Source organism: Callorhinchus milii, unplaced genomic scaffold (assembly GCF_018977255.1).
Source record: "Callorhinchus milii isolate IMCB2004 unplaced genomic scaffold, IMCB_Cmil_1.0 Scaffold26, whole genome shotgun sequence".
NCBI lineage: Eukaryota > Metazoa > Chordata > Chondrichthyes > Chimaeriformes > Callorhinchidae > Callorhinchus > Callorhinchus milii.
The window spans coordinates 2,227,340-2,249,934 of record NW_024704767.1 but is presented as its reverse complement, the minus strand read 5'-3'; the positions used below and the strand labels follow the sequence as shown (position 1 = coordinate 2,249,934).

Genomic DNA, 22,595 nt, shown 5'->3' with positions numbered 1-22,595 from the left:
TCAATCAGAAAGTAAATTTTAATGAATCAAACATTATTACAGGTGACTGCTGCGGACTGTGTAAAAAGTTGAAGTGTGCATTATAATATTTACACAGTCGTTCTCTGTGTAAAATAACATGGTGCAATGGCAAATATTCAGCAGCCTCCCCCCCTCCGCCTCATTCCTTCTTTTTATCTCACGCCAGCACAGACAGATGCCCAGCTAGGTGAGTTTGCGAGTGCCATATTCTAAAATCAAGACCACTGCCAAGTATTAAGTAACAATCTCTGAAATGTTTAAAATGTGCGATTAATGCTCCAGTAGAAAAATTAGTTTTTTAAAAAAAAATTGCTTCAATAATTATAATTGCAGACTCCCCTCACCCCAGCCCCTGCAGAAGGTGCAAACAGCAATATATTTGGGGAGCGATGCAACAAATGAGAACAGCTTACAGATCGCAGACGGGTGTGACAACGAAAAGCCGAAATCCAAAGGTGGATCGACTTTTCATACTTTATATTCCATTACTTGCGGCAAGATTTCACGCAGTGATTTCACCTTCTCTCAATCAAAACATTCACATTTTAATTATCTACTCTCCGCATTGAACAGGGTTATCTTTTCAGTAGCTTGTATTGAAGTTCTATTAGCAAGAGCCTTTACCCCCAACGCGTGACATTAACACGTCGTAAATGCTCAAACACGTACTGGACACTCTATGCTATGCTTCGCCCCAAACCCAGCAGGTTCCCAAACTAATTATGGAACTAAAGTGGCACAGTATCACTGGTGCAATGTTCTGACTCAGTGGGTGGGAAGGAAGGGGGAAATTTCAAGCCATTTGGACAGTTACGCCAAGTTAAGAACTTTCAATCCCATTTTTTCGCCTCTTCCCCCCCCCCCCCCGTATCCCATAATAATCTTACTTCCCATTTAACTAATTACCGTTCGAATATCCCAATCAATTTTGCATTGAAAGCCTCCTGCGGCCTCATTCTCCCAACTCCTCGTGTGAAAAAATGTCTTCTGATTTCATTTCTAACCATCTCAGCTCTAAATAAATTTAAGACTATATCCCCTTGTTTTGGGTCCCTCTACGAGAGGGAAGAGTCATTGCTCATCCAAGTTGTGAATTCTTCTCTTTGAAAACACCTCAATCAGTTCTCTCCCTTTAACCTCCACAGCTTTCGGGCTTCTGGGGATATGACGCATGTTTATCAAGCCTCTCAGCGTGACTCAGCCAAAAAAAGAACACTTGCTCAGGCTCACTGGACTGACTAGGGATTTATTTTCTTCTCCCGGCCAATGTTATTTGGAACCACAAAATTAACAGATGCATATTTGAGAGCTGCTGTCACAACAGACCTTAACGAAGGAAGCCATCAGGCCAAAAGAAGCCCGTGTTAAACAACTCACAAAGCATCCCTCACCAGACCAACTATATATAGGTGGATGGAGCGCAGAGAATTCATGTGAGTGAACATCCAGAATGTTAGTTTAGTGATGTATGTTAAAAATAAAGATAACTCGCTCCTTCCTGCATGTAAGGTTCAACCCTGAAGCTGCACATCCGGATCACCGAATAAATATTGTGTTCTTTTTTTCCAGTGCATTTTTGCAGCCTGACGCCGTAAACCTAACACCGGCCGGTTTGTGGTCAACCTTAATCTACTCCGTCAAACCCTTCTGCGTTCTCGATCGCCACGTGAAGCTTGTCTCGCAATTCTTCAAACGATTCGTAAGGCGGCAGATCCAGACGGTTGAAACTGGAAGCAAAAATTATCAGACAAAATGACCTAAAGGAACTAAAAAAAACTTTGGGTGTGAGACGATGGAATAGGCGTCTTGTTTTTTTAATTGTTAATTTAAGGCTTCACCTTCCAATATCATGTCACAACCTGTACTATAAGCCACTAAAAAGAACTTTAATACCGTTCTTAAAACCTATACACTTACCATGTGTGTGCTCTTGGCAATTTCTCAGGGGTCCCCCATTGCTCTATAGTAAATAGCTGTGGTCCATTTGATCCTGGAGAAGACACAGAGGAATTCATTTATTCTTGGGAAAAAAAATTCCAATCAAGAGATACCGGCCACATTATTGATCCATTTACTTCTTTTTAAAAGGAAATAAAGGTGAACAGTGTAATCACCAGTCTTAATTCTGCCAGTGAATATCCCAATTTATCACCAGAATAAAAAATGTCAAGAGAAGTGAAGACAACAGTGACGTCAGACACAAAGGAGTGTTTTTCCGCAACGCTCACCATAGAGCTCGGCAAATCCATTCATAGGTACTCGAGACGTGCCGGTCACAAACTGCAGGAACCTAATACGCTTCTCCGAATCCATCAACAGCACGGCCTGTACACAAGAAGGAAGATGTCACATTTTACGCTGCCGTTCATGGTTTGACTCCAGTTACAGTAACTTGGTAGTTTATTACTGATTCTGGGTAATTTGTTACTCTAACTCAAAGAAACTCGATGGCTAAATACTGCACTAATGTTAGTTGGTAGGCCAAACAAACTTTGCAAGGAGGAAGTCTCAAAGCATAGGGTTAACTGTGGTGTCACTGGATTTGTAGGTGAAATGACAACTCGCATTTATATAGTGCTTTTCACGCAAGTAGCATCTCAGAGAGCTTAATAATATCCTTTAGGTTTAGACTTTTTACTTAAATGTTGGTAATAAGATGCTTCACTATTGTTTTTGATCTTTCCTTACCTTCCAAAACCACTGGATGACCGGATGGTTTATTTCATAGCCATTTTTGTACTTTGTGTTCTGTCTCCAATCATTCACGTCCACATCTCCAAGCCCGCACATGAGAAGCTGGAAATCATTGTCAACATAATAATAATAATAATCCTTGCATTTGATATAGCGCTTTTCACGTCTTCTAGACGTCTCAAAGCGCTTCACAGAATATACTGTAAAATGAATTCACTGTATATTTGTGGGCAAAACGCAGCAGCCAATTGCGCACAGCAGTGTCCCACAAACAGTTGTGGATTGAGTGAACAAATTGTTATTTTATTTATTTCCTTGAGGGATTATTATCAGTTGTGTGTGTGGAGTAAGGAAACTTGCCCAAGGTTTCGTCCTGCCGGGAATCAAACCCAAGTCTCTTGCTTGCGAGGCGAGTGCTCTACCCCCTGAGCTACAGGACTCCAAACATAGCATCATAACAACACTCACTCATACACTGCCTTCCAATGATGGAGAATGTCTCAAAGCGATTTATAAAGGCAGAGCGCGAGCTTGAGCAGGGAGAGAGATGGTAAGGCAGGGTGGATGAGGGAATGTGGTTGAAATTGGAATAAAATAGATGACTCCTTTGGAGGGAGAGGCGAGAGGAGAGGGGTGAGGGTAGAGCAAGGCAAGGCAGAAGGAGGTCACAAGAGAGTTCCCTAAAACACACAGAATAATAAGCAGCAACAGAAATAAATAGCTGTACGTGAAATGAGCTCAACGCGCAATTTACCTCCAGCTCATTCTCGTCAAATATTTTGATGAGATCTTGTGGTACCAACTCGAAGAAGCCCTGCAAAGAAACCAATCACACGGATCACGTGATGCGTTGGATCAACACAGTGGAGAGCGCGTGCAATTAAAAGGTGTCCTTAACCGGTTTGAGACAACCCCCCACCCCCCCACCCCAGCAATGACAGAATGGAGTTTGCCCTCAGGCTCTGAAGAATCAATGTCAGCGAAGACCCATGGGGCGCCATCTCACCAGACAGATATTGTCTTAATTTTAAGCTGCTAATTGTTTTGGGGGAAAAAAAACATCCCCAGAAGTGGAAAGTAATTTTAAAGGCATTGTACTTGGGCGATTCAGATGCTTAGTGGCGATAACTTTTCCCTGAAAGAACCCAGGATCACATCGCCCAATAAAATCATCCAGTGCACAATAAGAATGCAGGCAGCTGGGCTCTTCTTAGCCATTACTCATGCATGAAACTTATAGATGTGTCAATAAGTTATCTCCCCTTCACCACACACACAGCATTAAACCTCACAACTAAGGATATCAGAGTTTTAGCCCTTTTACCTCTTGAAATGAATTCATTTGCTTCTGGATTCTGTTGACAAACCTCCACTGCATCACCAGGCTAGAAAAGTAACAATACTTTTGAACTGTAAATGAACAGACATTTTCTCCTCTTCACCCCCACCCACACCCACCCCCACACCACCTCCCTCCCACCCCCTCCCCCCTCTTTCCAGGAGGTCAAGCCTCCGACGTGGGGTTTGAACCCACAACCTTTCGACTGAGCAGAGCTAACATCGCCAACTGAGCTAAACAGGGGGAACAAAAGCCCGAAATCGCGTTGCATTCTGCAGCAGTCACATCCCTGAGCACAAAGAAACTCAACAAAAGGATTTTGTTTCTCCAATTTTATTCAATCACAAAGTCCACACGAAGAAAGGCGCCTTGAGGCATTTAAACTGCAACTACAACTGGTCAATATTGTGCGAGCATTTCTTTACGTGAAATGTGAAATGATACGACTTAAATGATATCACTGTCATCCCCCTCTTCCCAAACGCCAAAGTTAAAAAAGACTTACTGAATGTACTCCTTCTTGTTTTTGTTTGTAATTAATATTTCTGATCCGCCAGGCTTCAGTTCATGCTGTTGAGTCTGATGGGGGTTAAAATTAAAAACAACTGCACGTTAATGGCTATAACACTTATAATGTCATTGACCACGAGAGAGCAGTCGGTTGAAAATGATGCATGTTCATTTCAAACCAAGACCAGTTTTTAAGTTTCATCCGAAGGACGGCACCTCAAACAGTGCAGCACTCTCCCCCACCATTCCCACCGCCCCACCAGCACAACCTTCAGGCTCGGGAGCCGAGAGTGATAAGGCACTGTATCAAACGCAAAGACTATTACTTACATCTTCAAAAAAGTGGCTGATTTCAGTACTTTTTAGTGAGTCCATTAGGTACTTTGGTGCAGAAATTTGGCAACTGAGCCAAGCTGACACCAAGTATATAAGTCTTATTATTGTTTGGAATGAGGAAGTTTAATCGAAGAATATATTCCACACCCACGTAAATAACAGGACGAGTAACTCGGAAACAGCCTTCAAGACTTTTTGGAACAAGTTAATCTTTGCCAGTGCCCGGCCGGGTCAGTTGCTAAGGCGATGGTATCAATTATGTATTTTGTGTTACTGAGCAACGGGTGTCAAAAGCCGGCACTTGGAATTTGCTACCACTGTGAGGCTATGAAAGAGGAAAACAATGAATTGGATGAAGCGTTTAGTTAATTGCTGTTCTTTTTTTCTCCCAAAGTCGGGGTTCAGGAATTTGAACTCAAACTCACAGTGTCCTGCATAACAGCTGGGCAGTGCTGGAAGCAGACACAGAGCGATTAAAGCACTGCAGCAAGATACCTAAAGCGCTCACTCAGAAAGGCACAAGTACTGAAATAAGCCACCGCTTTGAAGATAATAAATAATATTCCTTGCATCTGATATAGCACTTTATTACGCCATCACAACGCCTCAAAGGGCTTCACGGGATACCCTGCAAAGTGATGCGACTGTGTATGTTGTGGACTCAAAACAGTTTCAACGTCTTAGTCGCGAATAGGACCCGAATGCTATGGCCGTCACCAGGATGGTCAGTACCCTGCTCAGTACCAGTAGGTGACGCTATCCAGCCCTGGATTATGGGCCTTTTGTAAATGTGGGTGTCTGTCGGAGCCCAGTTTTAACACAAAAGGCACTCTCTGAAGACCAGAGCACTGATAGAGGAACACAGAGCCTTTCAACTCAATTTTAGTTGGGGTCGGAAAACTCTTCTCACACAGCAAGCGTTTGCGGTGGATGCCGCATGCACTGCTCTGTTTGGATATTGATCCCCACAGGCACGGAGACAGAACCAAACAGGGGTCCAAATATGTCAATGCATCTAACAAGTGTTCAGTACGTGTCAAAGTTTCTTTTTTTAAAACGGGCCATGTGAGTTCTGACTCCGTCGCACACAAGTTCAACAGGCTACGAAAGTCCAAGTAACAAACACCCACACTAACCTGACCAAAAAGCTCCTCGTCCACCGTGAATCGGAGGTCCAGGTCTGTAGGGTCATTTTCCAGAATCCACATCAGTGAATTGTAATACTCGCTGTCCTGGAAGGTGAAAGGTGGCTTATTAAAAGGGTCCATTGCACTATCCCACTTGTTAACTAAAAGAAATGGCAGAGTATTCAAAAACGCCCGCAGCTCGGCTTCACAAGCTCTCAATATTGTTCCAGCAATAACTACCTCACTTTCCCGAGCGTTAAAAAGAGCGAGGATGCCAATTGAATAAATGCAAAAACCTGTTCAGGTTTTCAAAGTGTGACAGACATACTTACCACTGATTCCATGTCTTTCAGTGTTATTGCCTTCTGAAGCATCATCTTGTACATGGGCCTGATAAAGAATCCTGTATAAAGAACAGAGAAGTTGAAGCAGATTGGGTATATATTTTTAAAAATCCACCCAAAACCCAGGAGTGTTAATTATCTGACTATTTAGACTCTTCGGTACTTGGATGAATAATGTTCCTCATCCATCACCATCATCAACAGGGTGTCCACAAAGTCCTCTTACTCCCTGTTACAAAACAGTGATATGAGAAATACAGAGGAGCTGAAACAAGTTTGCTTCATCACTCCATCATTTCACGGAAGATACTGCACCGAACATGGTGACGGATCATTATCTGCCGTGAAAACACTGGCGCTCACACCAATCCTCGAGACGTCTGAATACAGTGAAACACAGTTACCATCATTCTTCCACATGTTTCAGTTGTTGGTCAGTGCACAGTCGAAAACAAAAAACATGGGTCTTTGTGGACACACTGCAGCGATTGAACTTGGAGCTTTCTGATCTGCACCACAATGTCTCTGCTAACCGAGCATTACAAAGCCTCTATTCAGGTAAAACATTACCAACCATCCAGCAGCTTCCCATGGTAAACAGCCATTCCAGCAGCGCGCCCAATGAACTTAAAATAGGACAAATGATCCTCGTTGCACAAGCCAGAGTTTGGATTGATCTGTAAAGTGTAATTGTCCCTGAAAGTGAAAGGCAAATGTCAGGAGGTTGTCCAAAAAAGAAAAGTTCTGTAAGCAGCAAGTACGTATCCTTTGCCCCGGCATCTTGTGCAATTTGTGGCACAGAATCGCTGCGTACGAGCAAACACAGGCAGTAGCTCGTGAGAGAAACTCCACACTGTGCCTTTAGGGAGAATTTTTACCCGATTCTACCCCCTCTCCCCCCCCACCATTGCTACTTTCCTCCTGCCTCGGGACATGGTGGAAGCAGAAAGTATTGAATCTTTCAAAAACAAATTAGACAGATTTCTTTTAGGAAATATCATGGGATATAGTTTGGGACATGACATGTGCCTATGACTGCCAGGATGGTGGAAGGCCAACCAGATAGACCTTGGTCTTCTTTTGGCTAGGAATTTTTATGTTCTAACACCGCAGTGTTTGCCTACGAGGCAGAACTAACTTACTTACGTGGCAGAATACTCAAACAGCCCATAGTAAGGGTTGAACATCTCCTTGGAGAGGAGGAAGAACCATTCCCTGGCCAGCCCGCCGTAATCCAGACCTTTTTCCGAATCAAACTCGATCCACAGCCTAGCTTTCAGGAAATCTGCCCTCTTCACGGACATTATTTTCCTGTAGGAATCCTCTAAGATGGTGTTACGTCTTAGCTTCATTTCGAAACGATTTGGAACTTCAATCTGAATAAGAAAACAAAATCACCGCAGGGTGAGGAGAGTGAGGAGAGCAAATTATTTTCCAATTTTTATAAGTAATGATTTTCATAAGCCACTAAAAACAGGAAATGTAAAACTATTTAGAGGCTTTCTAATTCATAAACACTGCGATTTCCTGCTGATAGGCTGCTAACAATAAGCAGCTACAAGCCTGAGGTCTCTCTGCGCTGTATTATTTCACACAGCTTGGAATATTAAGACGCTTAGATTTAGCTCAGTTGTTCAGTAATATGGGACCCAAGCCACAGGACACGATGTAAAGCTACAACTTAATACACCCAGCGATTGGGTGACATTTTGTAACGTCCTTTTTGGAGGTAGAAATTCTCCCTGGTTCTGGATTTACTGCATTTATGTAGCTTTTCAGAGCAACTAGAAATGAGCTAATTCTTAAATGCAGCTCTTATTTTGATGCCGTTTTACTGTAAATTTCTTCCAAAACCACAAAAAAGGAAAGCCAACTTCAAAATAATGGAAAACACGACATAAACAAGAGTAAACCTAGACCAGTGTAACTGGGAATTGTTCCCCAATTGTTTTTACAGCTTTCTGTACAAGAAAAAAAAGTGTTCAAGAAAAAAATAAATAGTAGTTAAGTCATTTTGTTTGGTAAGCCGAAGCTTGTTTGCTCTCAATTGAAACCGTGCACATTATTTTATAGGGACAGAATCTGTTAACTAATCATTTTGGCCCTTTTTTGGCTAAACGTGTCAATTCCCAAAATCACTCTGTGTTCTGCTGTAAGGAAGCAAGAACGCTTCCGAATGTTGGTTTAGTAATACTCACTGGCTTCCTCAACTTTTTCCTGAAGTAATCATACTTCTGTTTGTAATCTCTTGAATAAGGCACAGCCTGCAATTAACAAGATAGGGACAATAACAGCACATTCTGTATTATTGATAACAACAATAATAATCCTTGCCTTCGATACAGCACATGATCATATTGTGGAAACATTGCTCAAAGCTCTTCACAGGATTTATACTTTGTGTATTTGTGGGCGAACGCAGCAGTCAATTCTCGTATTGTAGGGTCAGTCAATTATGAATTAAGTGGCCAATTTATCCAATGGATTGTTAGCCAGGACACCCGGAGAAACTCGCTTCTCTTTTATTTGTGAACTATTTGCGGTTAACAGCTCCGACACTTCAGTTTAACAGCCTACTTTCCAATAAAATAAACCTGTGAAAATCCTTGACCAGGGCGTGTACAATTGCTCACACGTCTGCGCTCAAAGACTCGAAGGCAATCAAATTCAATGAACTAAAGTCAGGATATTAAAGAACAATTTCCCACTTACAGGTCCGGTGATTGCTACATTCTGTAAACGAGGGTCCTCCCACTGGGTAGCTTTGGTATCTGTCACAAACAAAGGATTCCATTTATTATGTCTTTATCTTAAGGGAAGTTTTGAGACGTCAAAGCAAGTCATTGTATGAAATAAAAATGGGAAAAATAAACTGATCTGCCCCCGTGACTCAACTGGCAAAGCCACCGGCAACGAGCGAAACAGAGACACACAAAGCCAGGAAGTGTCGCCAAGTTTATGCTGAGTTTCCTGATCTTAAAGGCCAGGGTTGCAATACGCAGGAAGTGCCGTCAGCGATGACCTGACGTCCTGGAAGTTGACCTATATTTTAGCGCGGGCGGCTGGCTTGTTAGCGCAGAGGGGTGGTGAGAATGTGGATCTCCCTGCTGCAGACAAGAAGGAGAAGAACATGTGGAAGATAAACACCGACCAGCGTGAGCCAGTTCGGCCAAAATGACCTGGTGTGCGTGCCGTGTGATGCTACGTGATGCAACTTGAAACAGGATTTATTTTTCTGCATTCATCATTGTACTTACTGTGGTCGATATAGAAAACTCTGCCATCTAAGTGAATCCTCTCTTCCCATCCAGGCTGCGGGGAAATAGATATTTCATTGAAAAATGTCATTAAAAAGGCAAATCAAAAAAAGGTTAAAAATAAGACAAAATGCTTCAGCTCCATGAAAATATGTGGGGTGGGCAGATTGGGGTGGGGGGGTTTGGGGGTTTAGGGGGAAAGAGAAGAGACAGTCACTTACAGGAAGTGGTCCAAGGTCTGAGGGGTCTAGAGATGGTCGATGTCTCATATGAGCTGGAATTTTCAATCGTGGATCATCCTGGTTACACGGATAAAGGGAATAAAAAAACATTCAGCGATACAGCATGAAAACAGGCCATTGGTCCAACTACTTCATATGAATTTTATGACCGAATATAAACAGCATTTACTCCTTATGAGCCTCCACCCTTCCTAGTCCCTTCACCTTCACACAGGCACCAAGTGCCCTCTCAAATACACTGACGCATTTTATTCAACCCGACCGAGGCGACAAAGTGTCGAAAGATGAGTTGCAACAAGACATTGTTTCAAACCGATTTCTAACTTCTTTTAATGAAAGATCCCAAATTATTCACGCTAGCAGGAGAGCCGTGGGGGAAATCAGGGGAACAACCCTCTATATAATTACAACAAGTTGTAATCATATAGAGCCCCTCACCCAGGGTAACGCCCCAGAGCACCGACAGCAGGCTCCTTACCCAGGAGGTCGTTTTGGTGTTGTGATCGATGAAGAAGGATCGACCGTTGGGAGCGTACCGGACTTCCCAGCCTGGGGGGAGGAAGCCCGACTCGTATTTCCTTTTGTGGCTGGGGGAGCTTTGCGGAGAGTCTTGAGGAGAGAACTGTGGAGGAAGGTAAGCGGTGGGACTCAGGCAGAGCTTTGGCTGTACGGCCTCCGTGGTGGTCTGTCACACACAAGAACACAATCGTCAGCGTTTCGGCTGAAGTAGCGAGTTACAACGCATCGAACAGCAAAATTTACGTGAAACAAATACCAAATTGAGGATAATGGCCCAGAAGCCTGTAGATATGGTTGGTTATTTGACGATGAAACTTGATGACGTGATTATTGGGGAAGGGTTGAAACTTTCGAAAACAACAGGTGATTTATCTTCTTAACCTGTGTGCTGACTTGGGATCAACTGACCTGGCAATGACTGGAAACCGCCCCTTGTGAGCATCTAATATGGGTGACCTCACTGTGCCAAGTATGGGAACTGTTTCACATTGTTACCAATTGTGGGCACCTCACCAGAACTTTGCCCAGTGCTTGCCACAAGATTCTTGTCCAAACAGAAACGGTTCAAGTCTCAAAGCTGTTTAAGTCTCAGACAAAGAAAAAGCACCAGTAATTCTAGTTGAACCAGACCTCAGAAACTTTAGTCCATTACATGGGCAAGGCGTGGACGTAAAGCCATTCTGAAAACTAATCCTGGTTAATCTGCTGTCATCCTGGAGCACTGGTGATGGGTTCGCCGGTGTGACAACCCAGAGGCCAGTGTTGACTTGAGATCAACTGACCTGGCAATGACTGGAATCCGCCCCTTCTCTTCAACCGTGCCTTCAGCTCCCCTCTCGACTCTCTACCCCCTCCTCGCTCCCTCCCTACCCTTCCCTCCCCTCACCCTGACCATTTCCCCCTGCTCGGGTCCCAACCCAACTGTCCAGCGCCTTGGGACGTCCTCCCGACGTGAAAGGCGCTTTATAAATGCAATCTTGTTGTGCTGTTGTTGATTCACTGCATTAATCAACACCAAGTAGTAATTTTCACCAGCTCTCAGCAGCAGTGTTTATTGGGACAAAGTTACTGGCGGCAGAGGATTCAATCGTGACCTTTCTTGTCGGGAGAACTTTTCAACATAAATTCGTACCCACAAAAGCAAAGCACACCAGGCATCCAACAGAAGCAGCAATAACCAATCCTTGCGTTTGATATTGTGCTCGTCACGTCAGGAGGATGTCTCAAAGCCCTTCGCAGAACTCACTGTAAAGTATAATTACTGTGTATTTTGCAGGCGAACACAGTAGCCAAACCTGCACACAGTCAGCGTCTCAAAGTGAGTGACCGATTTTATTTGGGGGACTATTGGCCAAGACACTGTGAGCAACTCCCTTCGCTTTTCGAATTGTAACATGGGAGCTTTGATGTCCACTGAACAGGCAGACAGGACCTCGGTTTTTAACGTCTCATCAAACAACAATGCAGCACTCCCCCAACAGTGCACTGAAGCGTCAGGTTGTGTGTTCAAGCGCCACGTCAAATTCCTGTCGTGGGGGCTTGAATCCACCACCTTCTGACTCGGAGCCTAGAGTGCTAGCGACTGAGCCAAGCAGACCAGGGAGAAATAGATGGTGCAGCCTGTCTTGCCCTGTCGTGTCGCGCTGGTGGGAGGAAGTTGCAGGAGAAATCGGGATTGAAAAGTATTTTTTTTAATATATATATATGTATATATATATTCAAACGCTGCTCCCTCAGTTGCATTCGAGAGTGACTCCCTCTGTCACAGCAAAACGCTGGCACAGGTCTCATCCAATTACAACAGTGGCATCATAATAATGAAATAATCCTCGCATTTGAGACAGCGCCTCATCACGTCTTCGAGACGTCTCAAAGCGCTTCGAAGAATATACTGTAAAGTGACTTGACTGGATATTTTTTGGGCGAAACGCGGCAGCCAATTGCGCACAGCGGCGTCCCAGAAACACCTGCAAAGTACAACACACCTGCATCACGGGCCGCGTCCACGTGGTGGTTCGGTTGTTGTGATTGACGTAGTAAGTTCTCGCTTTGTCGTCCTTCTTTTCTTCCCAGCCCGGTGGCAATCCCGCCGAAGTGGGTAAAATCTGGCAAAGGAGAACAAATCAAACTGAAAGCCTGACGTATCCGGTGACAACATTTCATTGTAAAGAGTGGGGCGAGGTAGAATTTTGCATTGAAATCAACCACAGAGTCAAAGAGGATTTGGTCCTTTCTGTTGAATTACACGTTTCCAATAGGATTTGTTCTAAACACCCGCAAAAATACAACAGCAACACCCAATGGATACTTCAAAAATAATTTTGTCGTCTGATATACTCCCTGATGGCTCAATTGGTAAAGACACTGCCAAGACTCAAGACATTGTTCATCCCAATGTGAGTGCTGAGCAAACGAAGGAGAACTGTGCATTTCATTACAACGAACCGAGCGACAAAAGGTTAAAACTTACGACTGGCAACATGGGCTGTTCTTCAACGATAGTTTGTGAACTTCCCCGTCTGCTGGAATGACTCTGTTGGAAAAGAGACAGCAGATCGTAAGATGTAACGAGCAGGGAGATGAACGAAAACTTTACAACGTAAAGTTCAATTCACTTCAGTACCCTGAGAAGCCACCTCCTCGAAAGGTCCAGAATGAAGTCTGTGTGGCAAGATCAAATAGTAACGCCTGTATTTGATATAGTGCTTGCTATTTCAGGGGACTTCTCTAAGCGTTTCACAGGATTCACTGTCATGTGTACTCACTGTGCATTTCTCTAGGAGATGCGTACAAAAATGTATCAGCGTAACTGAATAAGCGAGCAAGCACAACTGCTCAAAGAGTAATAATATTCTCAGTCTAAGAATGATTCAAATCGACGGGTGGCACAGTACAGTGTAACACAGTTTGTGGGTGTTGCAGTTTAAACTCAAGAGTTTTGATTCAGGTTAAAAAAAAGGCAGCGTCTGTCTGTTGCCCACTTCATCTGGCGAAGGGAGACAGATGACATGTGCAAACAGTGTACATGCGTACGGGATAAGTGGAGAGACAGAATTTGGTGCAGTGTGACAGTTGATAACTTGTACTGCCCTCAATGACAAGTCCTGCCGTAAGCTACTAAAAGGGAATCATCCAGGAAGAGTTTCAGATGGAGATCATGATGCTCGACACACATACACACACACCCACACACACACCCACCCACACACCCCCACACATACACACACACCCAAACACACACACAATAATAATAATCCTTGCATTTGATATAGCGCTTTTCATGTCTTCTAGACATCCCAAAGTGCTTCACAGAATATACTGTAAAGTGAATTGACTGTATATTTGTGGGCAAACGTGGCAGCCAATTGCGCACAGCAATGTCCCACAAACAGTCATGGATTGAAAATGACCAATTTATTATTGTTTTTGTTTTTTGGAGGGATTATTATTAGGCTCTGTGTGGAGTAAGGAAACTTGCCCAAGGTTTCGCCCTGACCGGCGTGGAATTGAACTCAGGTCTCTCACTTGTAAAGCGAGTGCTCTAACCACTGAGCTACAGGACTCCACACATACACACACACACACACACACACACACACATGCACACACAAATCTCAGTGTTGTTTCCCAGACGCGCATTTCCCAAATACAGGAGAGATAACCCAACGATCCCAATGCATTGTACAAGCTCAAATGTGACCAGGCCATCCACTTACTGAGCAGGAGCTGCGTCGATCTGCTGTGCATCCAGAAGCCTGAAGCCTCCTGTTAAGCTCCTCAGCAAGCTGGCCTTGGACATCGCAGTAAGCGTTCTGCCCTGTGGGGGTATGGGGAGGTGGCGGGGACTGAGGGCTGCAGTTGTTATATGCAGTTTCATCTTCGGTTATGATTTCCCAGCCCTGGGGAAAGAAGAGAGAATTTTTTATTGATGATCACAAATCACTATTTTGCTTACACATTACAAATACATTTACAATGAACAAAAAAGCGCACATACAGTTAGAGCAGCTCAGTGTATTTGTTAATGCTGTAACTGGCAAATGCTGGATTGATTCCTAAGAAGATCTTAGATTGATCAATTCGTGACATTCAAGATATTCAAAGTCAATTATCCAGTTGTTTTCCAGTTCGCTATTAAATTAGTTTTAATAACCATCTTTTGCATTTGATATAGCGTCTAAAGTGTCTCAAATTGCTTAACCGTGATTTCTATAAAGTATTTTCTGTAAAGTGCCGACAAGCTCCGTCATTGTTACGTGCTCCAAGACGCTATCCTGCCTGAAGGCCACAGTATTAATCCAAGTTGTTGTATTGAACTGTGTAGACAAACGGGGGAGCCAATTTGCACATAGCAATAGTTCCACAAACAGCCATGAAGTAAACAACCATTCTTTATCTGTCTGAATGTGTTTTCTTTTCGAATAGCACCAAGGGATCTTTTAACATCCATCTGACCAGTCAGGGGAGAATCCAGCTTAAAGTCTGTCTCAACTGACAGATGGCAAAGCATAATTTTACATCATGTTCTCTTTGTACACTTGATCTTTAAGACAAAAAAGCAAAATGTTGAGACTTGCATCAGGGGAATCTCGGTTTTCTTGAGTTTCTGTTTCTTCTGATATCTGTCTGCGTGTGCTGAATGCATGCTGTGCTTCCAGGTCAATGTTATTCCGACAACGGTTTATATCAGCTGCGCAGTCCCTGTAGGAGAAAGATGAAGGATTCATTTTACAGATCGGGAGCAGTTGGTCAAAACGCTTCAGAAATTATGGCCTGCGATCGCTTTCTCATCAGTTATGTCTTAAATATTGCAGCCATTATTAAAGGTGCTTGATTCATCAAAAGAAGTCAACCCTCCATGATACAATAATAGTTCAAGGACAGCCTCATCTATCAAGGAGGGGACTCCTACACTAATTGTGATTCACAAGATTGGTTTGGATAACTAAGGCCCTTCGGCCCATCTGATCTCATCTCTCCAACACCCACCCCACCCACCCTGTCCTCCCATCACAGCATTAGACTTGTCGAATTCCAATTTTAATAGGGAACAAAGTGGTTAACCTTCTCCATTGCCCCCTTCAAGATCCTCCTCTTCGACCGCGCCTTCAGCCACCCTCTTACCCCTAACCTCCCTGCCCTCCACCCCTCCTGATCCCAACCACCAGCTCGGGTGTGGTCCCTGACTGCCCAGCACCTTGAGACGTCCTCCTGACGTAAAAGGTGTTATACAAACGTAATTTGTTGTTGTTGTTGAAGTGAAATAAATGTGAATTTAGCAGAGCATCTCAATCAAATGCACAGGACTGCCCTTAGTAATGGTGCAAAACAGGTCTATTATAACATTACAAAAGATCACCTTTTCTGTATGTTCATTTGGTGCACATCTTTTTTTAAATGGGAGAAGAATCATTAAATGACTTAGGGCCTGACCCCCCCCCCCCACCCCCTTCGATTTGGATTGTACAATGAAAGCCACTGAGATTCCAAGGCTGATTTTACTGATAGTCCAAATTAACTTCTTTCAAAGTTTAAACAGCTTGAGTTACAAAAACATCAAGAAGAGTTAAAAAAAAAAGTCTCTTCACCTCTTTTGCCAAACTGCATCCCTTCCAATCTATAGTCTGGCCTAGTTTCACTGACAGTACATTAGATTACAATACATTACATCTGTACATTACATCTAATACGCTCAACGTAATGTGTCCCCGACAAGCACAGAGAGGCCGATGGCACTGGTTATTTTTGGAAACTGCTAACAACTTGCAAGTGAAGAGAGAGTGCAGCATTAAAAGCCTGCTGTAAGGAATAATTCTAGGCAATCAATCAAACAGGAGCACCTCTTTTCAGCCTTAGCTCCCCCTCTGCACATTTGTTCTTATTGCTCTTTAGATGTTACCTCCTTAGCAAAACGACATAAAATTCTGAAGACTTACTGAGAACTTGGTCGAATCCACTGCGTTGTCCTGGTTTCATGGTTTACGTAATAAGTCCTGCCCAGGTTATCTTGCTTCTCTTCCCAGCCAGAGGGCAGTAGAGGGAGTTGTTGCTGATGGACATTTATATCCTGTTGGTCCAGAATTTCCCAGCTGGGCTAAAAGAAAAATAGCAAAGTCAAATGCAGCAAGTCAAACCTTCTGAGGAGTACTGGAGCATTTCAGATTATTTTAGGGGGCCAAAACTAAGATTGTGTTCATTCAAAGAATATTGATAAGGCTGATATATTGGAAAGCAACAGACAGTTTGCGAGAGATCTGAAAAAATTGAATAAACATCTTGTCTGGGAGCACTGATAATAATACTTGCATTTGATATAGCGCCTTATCATGTCATCGAGACACCGCGAGGAGCTTTACAGGATATACTATTAAGTGGCGTGAATGTGTGTATTTTGTGGACGAAAAGGAATACAAACCTCGGCTATAATCACCCATTCTGTCCTAAGTTCTACCGCTGCAAGGGCGTGCTCAAAAACATTAATGTTTTGTAAAGGGCAATTTCAGGGCAGACACTTGGGGTAATTTCCTTACACAGAGAGCAATTGACGAATGGAATGGGTTATCAGGAAGGGTGGTCCAGGCTAGAATATGTTTCAGAAACAGCGTGATGCTGTAACAAGGATGGTAGGGTGAGTGGGAGGATGAGATCAAATGGGTCGTAGAACTTTCTTCAACCCAGCCTCTCTTGTAATCAAGTACTCTTTCTTGAAGGTTCAACCGCTTTGTTAAAAGTTCTTAAAAATATTGCAAAAATGCATTTAAACAGTAAAAAATACACTCTCCACGTTTTTTTAAGGTATTTTTGGGACCTTACAGATTCCTGAACATCATTACAAGCAGCAATTCAAAAACAATGTGTAGTTTTAGTTTCAAAATCTAACCAGATCCATATCAGGCCTTCCAGGCATTACTGGGAAAGAAAGCTAAAATATTATACGTTGGCAAAAAAATGACTCCACAAGAATGTTTAACACTAAGTCAGGAAGCCAGATTATAAGATTGCACTCACCTCGGATTCTTCGGATTCCTCTGTGTTGTCATCTTCACCATTACTGTTGGGAAGGTAGGTCATCTTTAGTCGAAGGTGCCCTTTGACCCTTGATTTATAACTGGGGGAAGCACAGCACAAATAACAACAACTTGCATTTATATAGGGCCATTCATGCAGGGTTGCATCTCCGAGTACTTTGAGAATGAATGAATCAATCAATCAATTAAGCTAAATAATAGCGTTAATAATAATCCTTGCATTTGATCTAGCGCCTTATCACATCATGGAGACGTCTCAAAGCTCTTCACATGATTCCACTGCTAAATGTAATGACTGGGTACTTGTAGCCAAATCAATTTGCACATAGCAATGTCCCGCAAACAACCATAAACTGCTCTGGTCATCACTTTGCAGGGGATTGAAGGTGCATTTGCCTGTGCGAGGAGATAGACACTGGGATTGGATGAACCAAAGCTTCCCAGCCCAATTGTCTTGGCTTTAAGGAGGAAAATTCAACATGGGTCTAGGTTTGTTCGATTTATACAGCATTTTACAGTGTACAGAATTTGGCAAGTTCTCAAATACAGCCTGTATTTTGGTGCTAGTTTTCTGTAAGACTTACAGAAAGAAAAATACTTGCAAAGTAATGATTTCATCAATTTGCTAAATTCTGGATGTCCTGAAATGTGACATAAAATAAATCTAAACCCAGAGGGGGAATTTCTCCCCATTAGTGCATAATATATATATATATAAAAGAAAAGTTATTGCAACTTGTCAGCATCTTTCTTAACTGAAGGACAGTTTCAGTGCACTTAAAATTTCCACCTTAAAATAACACATAGCAACTGCACCAGGATTGCACAAGCTGGAAAACAGCAAATGTGGTGTGATTTTCCAATTAAAAAATCACTGTCAATTGGGCCAATCCAACCATGCACTGACACTACTCTCCATTGATGCTACTCTCTCGGATCAAATAATTGGTGCACTGGAGACATGTACTGGAAGGAAGGGTGATCCAAGGGGAAGCTCAATGTATGTTGCAACTGCTGAGCACGACACATTCACCTACCTTCTCGGAAGAAGGAGAAAATCTCTGAAAGCGAAGGGAGTCTCCAGATCCGGATTTTCAGTCTGCAGTTAAAAGGGGATCCAATGATGATTGGTTGTGGGTTTCGGTCATACGCGATTACATTTCCATCACACTGTCTTTTTTTAAACCTTTCTATTTTTTCCTCAAGACTGGCTGCCGGCATCTGCACATAACCTCCTTTCAACCAGAAATGGTCGAAATACTTTTTAAAGCGTCAATTCAAGGAACAAGCAAGGGTTCGAACCCCTTTCTTTCACGCCTCACCCATCCTCAATCCCAACAGAAAATGATGTTCCTCACACAATCACAAGAGAGGTTTGGTTGAAGAAGGCCCTTCAGTTCATTTGAGCTCCTCTTTGCAGAATGCCAACGCTACCGTTTTTCCATTATAGCATCAAGCCTTTTCTTAATCTCTTAATTAGTGTTGTTTAGTGCAATCTCTTAATTAGTGTCATTTCACACAGTTTTTTTTAAGGCAACATGCAATAAACAATTGACCTATGAGGCAGAATAATTCTTACATTCGCTACGATTTGATATCACTCTTTCACTCTCTGTCTCTTGGAATTAGAGAAAACCTACCGGAAAGTATTGAAGGGGAACATCCACTTGGCCCAGAAAATCATCCCTGGTCTGAAGAAAACAGAGAGAAGAAAAGAAAGAGGAGGTTAATTGTTTGGGTAAAGAATAAGCAGAGTTAGATGGTGTAACAGAACTTTTAAATATTGCACCAATTTCTTCCAGGGTTATACAGAATTAAACAGAATGATATAGCACGGAAACAGACTGTTCCACCGAACTAGTCTGTACCCACGTTGTTTATATTCCACTTGAGCCTCCACTCCCCCCTTAAGCCCCCTCCCGTACCCTTCTATTCCCTTCTCCCTCAGGTACACATTGAGTTTTCTATTAAATACGGTGATGCTTTTTGCTTCAACCACAGTTTTCGCCGGTGAGTTCCACATTCTCACTGTCCTCAGCGTAAAATTGCTTTCAGATCTGTGATTAGCCATGTTATATTCATGCTCCCTTGTTCTGAACACTCCTTCCTGTCTGCTTTACCCAGTGTCTGCACTTCTTGGCACCATTGTAACCTGTTGTTCTTTACAAATTATTCCTCCAGATTACCCATTCACCAATGGATGTACCTTCACGGTGCCTGAAATTGCTGAGCAACAAAATGAATTCAAATGCTTGCAACCTTTTGGCTCTTTTACAAAATAAAGGTCATGAACATCACCTCCTGGCATGAAAATATACCCCCCTCCCTCTGCCTTCATGATGGCATTCTCAAACATTCAGCTGTTATAATAAAACCTCAACTCAGCCTCGACTAACTCCTTCTTTTCCAGCATCATGCCTCATCTCTCCCAATCTTCCTCATACAATCTACAGCCTGTGTCAAAACCCAAGCTTGAGGGCTGGGGGTGGTCATCTAACTACATCTGGATTGCTCATGTTTTTTCTGCTCCTTTTGAACCTTGTTGATAAAAACAAAAATCTTCTCAGCTCAGCACCCAGGATCCGAACTAAGGCCTTTCAAAGTAACTCGAATGACTGAATTGTCTGGGATCAGAACTAAACACTTACAGGCACTCACTTTCATTCTACGAGGACCAGAACACGCATTTAACAACAGCTTTATTAACATTAAACTAGCGCCACACTCTGTGATGCGCCCAGATTTTAACTGTTCAAAAAAAACCATCAGGTCTTAACGGTACACATTTTAAAACCAAAGTTACATCCCGACCCTCATTTAAATTTCCAATCTCAGTGAATAAATGATGATTTTGTTCCTTACTCTCACGCCCATTCTTTTCCACATATCAAAAAAATAGCTTTGGAAAGAACCTTTTTTTTTAATTGAAAGAAACTGCATTTTTAACAAGTCTAATGTCAAAACGTCGCAAAGCTCTTCAGCGTCACTGCTGCCAAGTGTAGAGTTTTTTTTTTAACCTTCGCAGAACGCAGCAGGCACTTGTGCCCCGGGAACAGCCACGGACGGCTAGAATTCCCACAACAACTGATGTCGGGAAGGCTGCCCACACCGATCTGTGGTGGAGAATTAACTCTCTGCCAACCCAGCAGAGCGGTTTGATCAGACCTGCCTAGTTTTATGCTCTGCTTAGCCCGCAAAACACACAACAACTTCACTTTAGAGCTTATCCTTGGAGGCGCTTTGAGACGTCTTCCCGAAGTGAAAGGCGCTGTATCAAACGCTAGGATTATTAAGTTTGATTCGAAAAAAAAAAGCACGAGGAGAGAGAACGCCAAGTACCAGTCGGCAGTGTGCGTGCACTAGCTCACATATCGGCGAGTGTGCAAGACAAAGCAGGAGCGTGTGAGAGTGTAAACGGGAATCCCAACACGCACCTCGCTGTTAATCACAGTTCTTTGATCATGTGGGTTAACCGACGGTCGTTCTGAACTTACTTCATCGTTGCACATTATTCCCTATTTCAAAGTAGCTTTGCCATTTGCCTATTTCACTTTCTGGGTGAAATGCAATAGTGCAAAGAGTCCAGCAAGCTTCAGTTATAATAGGAGATGAACTGCAGTGACAGCCATTATTATTAGGTTTGTTCAGGCCTGGCTGACTGAAGCTAAGAATAGGAATTGCATGTGGCCCACTTGGAATTTTGGAATCTAGGAATTCACTGGGTTGGCGAGATGGACGGTGGCCTGACCGGCCTGAGGACATTACCTCTCAGCCTTCCAGCACTTGATGCAGAGAACCAGCTCCCACCCCAAAAGTTTCCGTGGCTTTCCACCTCTGCGAACTTAATAATCGTCATAATCCTTCTGTTTGACGTAACGCCTTTCCAGTCGGGGAAACATCTCAAAGCACTTCATAGGATTTTACCGTAAAGTGACATGTCTGTGTATTTGTTGGGGTGAGCAAATGCGGCAGTTAATTTACGCAAGGCAATGTTCAACCAACAGCCGTGAGGCGAATGGTCAATTTTATCTGGTGGATTGTTGGCCAGGATGCCAGAAGAAACTCCCTTCTCTTTTCGATTCACGTCATTGAATCTTTAATGTCCACCTGAGGAGGTGCAGACGTGACTTCAGTTTAATGTCTCTCTCATCCAAAGGATGGCACATCTGATAACACAGCACTCTCCCAGCACCGAGTGTCAGCTGAGATCGAGTCCAAAGTCCTGACATGGAGCTTAAACAGTTGGAAGACCAGGTGGAATTTCAGCTCTGCAGCTGAAGCCATTCCGTTGATATTGTTAACATGGGGTGAACCTCATCTGATATTCCAATATTGAACAATTAGTCATTGCATGATCCCTCCTGTATCAGGATCAACCCAGCCCTAAACAAAACAAAAGTACGAACACTTTCACACAGCTACATCAATAAAGGAATCTCAAGCTATGAAAGACGGGGCTTTTGTTTGCAGCAGTACTGTAATTGCTCTCAAACACAAACCCTCCACTGTGCTCAGCACCTTGAGCACTGCTAACAACAGCTTAGATTTCACTGCAAGCCTTGGGAGGGCTGAGCTATGTGCGGTTTCTAGCATTAAGCTGCGTACGATTTGTTCTAATCTTATTTTTATAATCACAAGAACTGGTCTCCAGAACTCAAGATGACTTGGGCCTTTTGGAAAAGGAATCAACTTACTGTAATAAATTATTTCCCCTCTCTTTCTCCCCCCACCACCCCGCCCCGCTTCCAGGAATGTCGCTGCAGAGAGAACACTCGTGTAACTAATATAAGAACGAACGTGCTCCTGACTGGGGTTTCACTTGGGAAGTTCTAATTTGGCAAACAGAACAGTACAGATACAAAGCTAACCAGCACTCGGTGTCAGCAGCCCGAATCGTCACAGTCCAGGCTGTCGTTGCAGTGCAGTGCTGAGAGAGCACTGTCTATCAGATGAGACATAAAACTGATGTCCTGCCTGTTCCAGGATGCCATCCAGTGTGAAGGGCCCTATATAAATACAAGCTGTTGTTGCTTCTTCGGGTGGACATTAACATTCCTGAGTGGAACAATTCAAAATCGCAAACAAACTATTCAAAAAGGAAATTCCTCCCGGATTTCAGGCTCCCCACCAACTACACACACACACACAGATAAAGTAGCCGTTCAACTCGTTGATGTT

General features: G+C 43.2%; 1 protein-coding gene across 2 annotated transcripts in view; it reads right to left on the bottom strand.

Annotated features, from left to right (window-relative positions):
- nedd4a (NEDD4 E3 ubiquitin protein ligase a) overlaps positions 1–22,595 on the bottom strand; it is a 53,336-nt gene continuing 30,741 nt past the window's right edge. For both annotated transcript variants that reach the window (XM_042344060.1, XM_042344061.1), the window contains 24 exons: positions 19,058–19,108; positions 18,455–18,516; positions 17,398–17,497; positions 16,326–16,483; positions 14,967–15,090; positions 14,106–14,288; positions 12,860–12,922; positions 12,375–12,494; positions 10,349–10,555; positions 9,850–9,927; positions 9,629–9,683; positions 9,084–9,142; positions 8,570–8,635; positions 7,518–7,747; positions 6,946–7,067; positions 6,360–6,430; positions 6,037–6,132; positions 4,560–4,633; positions 4,040–4,100; positions 3,470–3,529; positions 2,710–2,817; positions 2,250–2,346; positions 1,939–2,011; positions 1–1,748 (listed from right to left, as the gene is read on the bottom strand). In XM_042344060.1, coding sequence (XP_042199994.1) covers positions 1,646–1,748; positions 1,939–2,011; positions 2,250–2,346; positions 2,710–2,817; positions 3,470–3,529; positions 4,040–4,100; positions 4,560–4,633; positions 6,037–6,132; positions 6,360–6,430; positions 6,946–7,067; positions 7,518–7,747; positions 8,570–8,635; positions 9,084–9,142; positions 9,629–9,683; positions 9,850–9,927; positions 10,349–10,555; positions 12,375–12,494; positions 12,860–12,922; positions 14,106–14,288; positions 14,967–15,090; positions 16,326–16,483; positions 17,398–17,497; positions 18,455–18,516; positions 19,058–19,108 — 2,421 coding nt within the window. In that variant the 3' untranslated portion in view covers positions 1–1,645. The remainder of the gene's footprint in view (positions 1,749–1,938; positions 2,012–2,249; positions 2,347–2,709; positions 2,818–3,469; positions 3,530–4,039; positions 4,101–4,559; positions 4,634–6,036; positions 6,133–6,359; positions 6,431–6,945; positions 7,068–7,517; positions 7,748–8,569; positions 8,636–9,083; positions 9,143–9,628; positions 9,684–9,849; positions 9,928–10,348; positions 10,556–12,374; positions 12,495–12,859; positions 12,923–14,105; positions 14,289–14,966; positions 15,091–16,325; positions 16,484–17,397; positions 17,498–18,454; positions 18,517–19,057; positions 19,109–22,595) is intronic.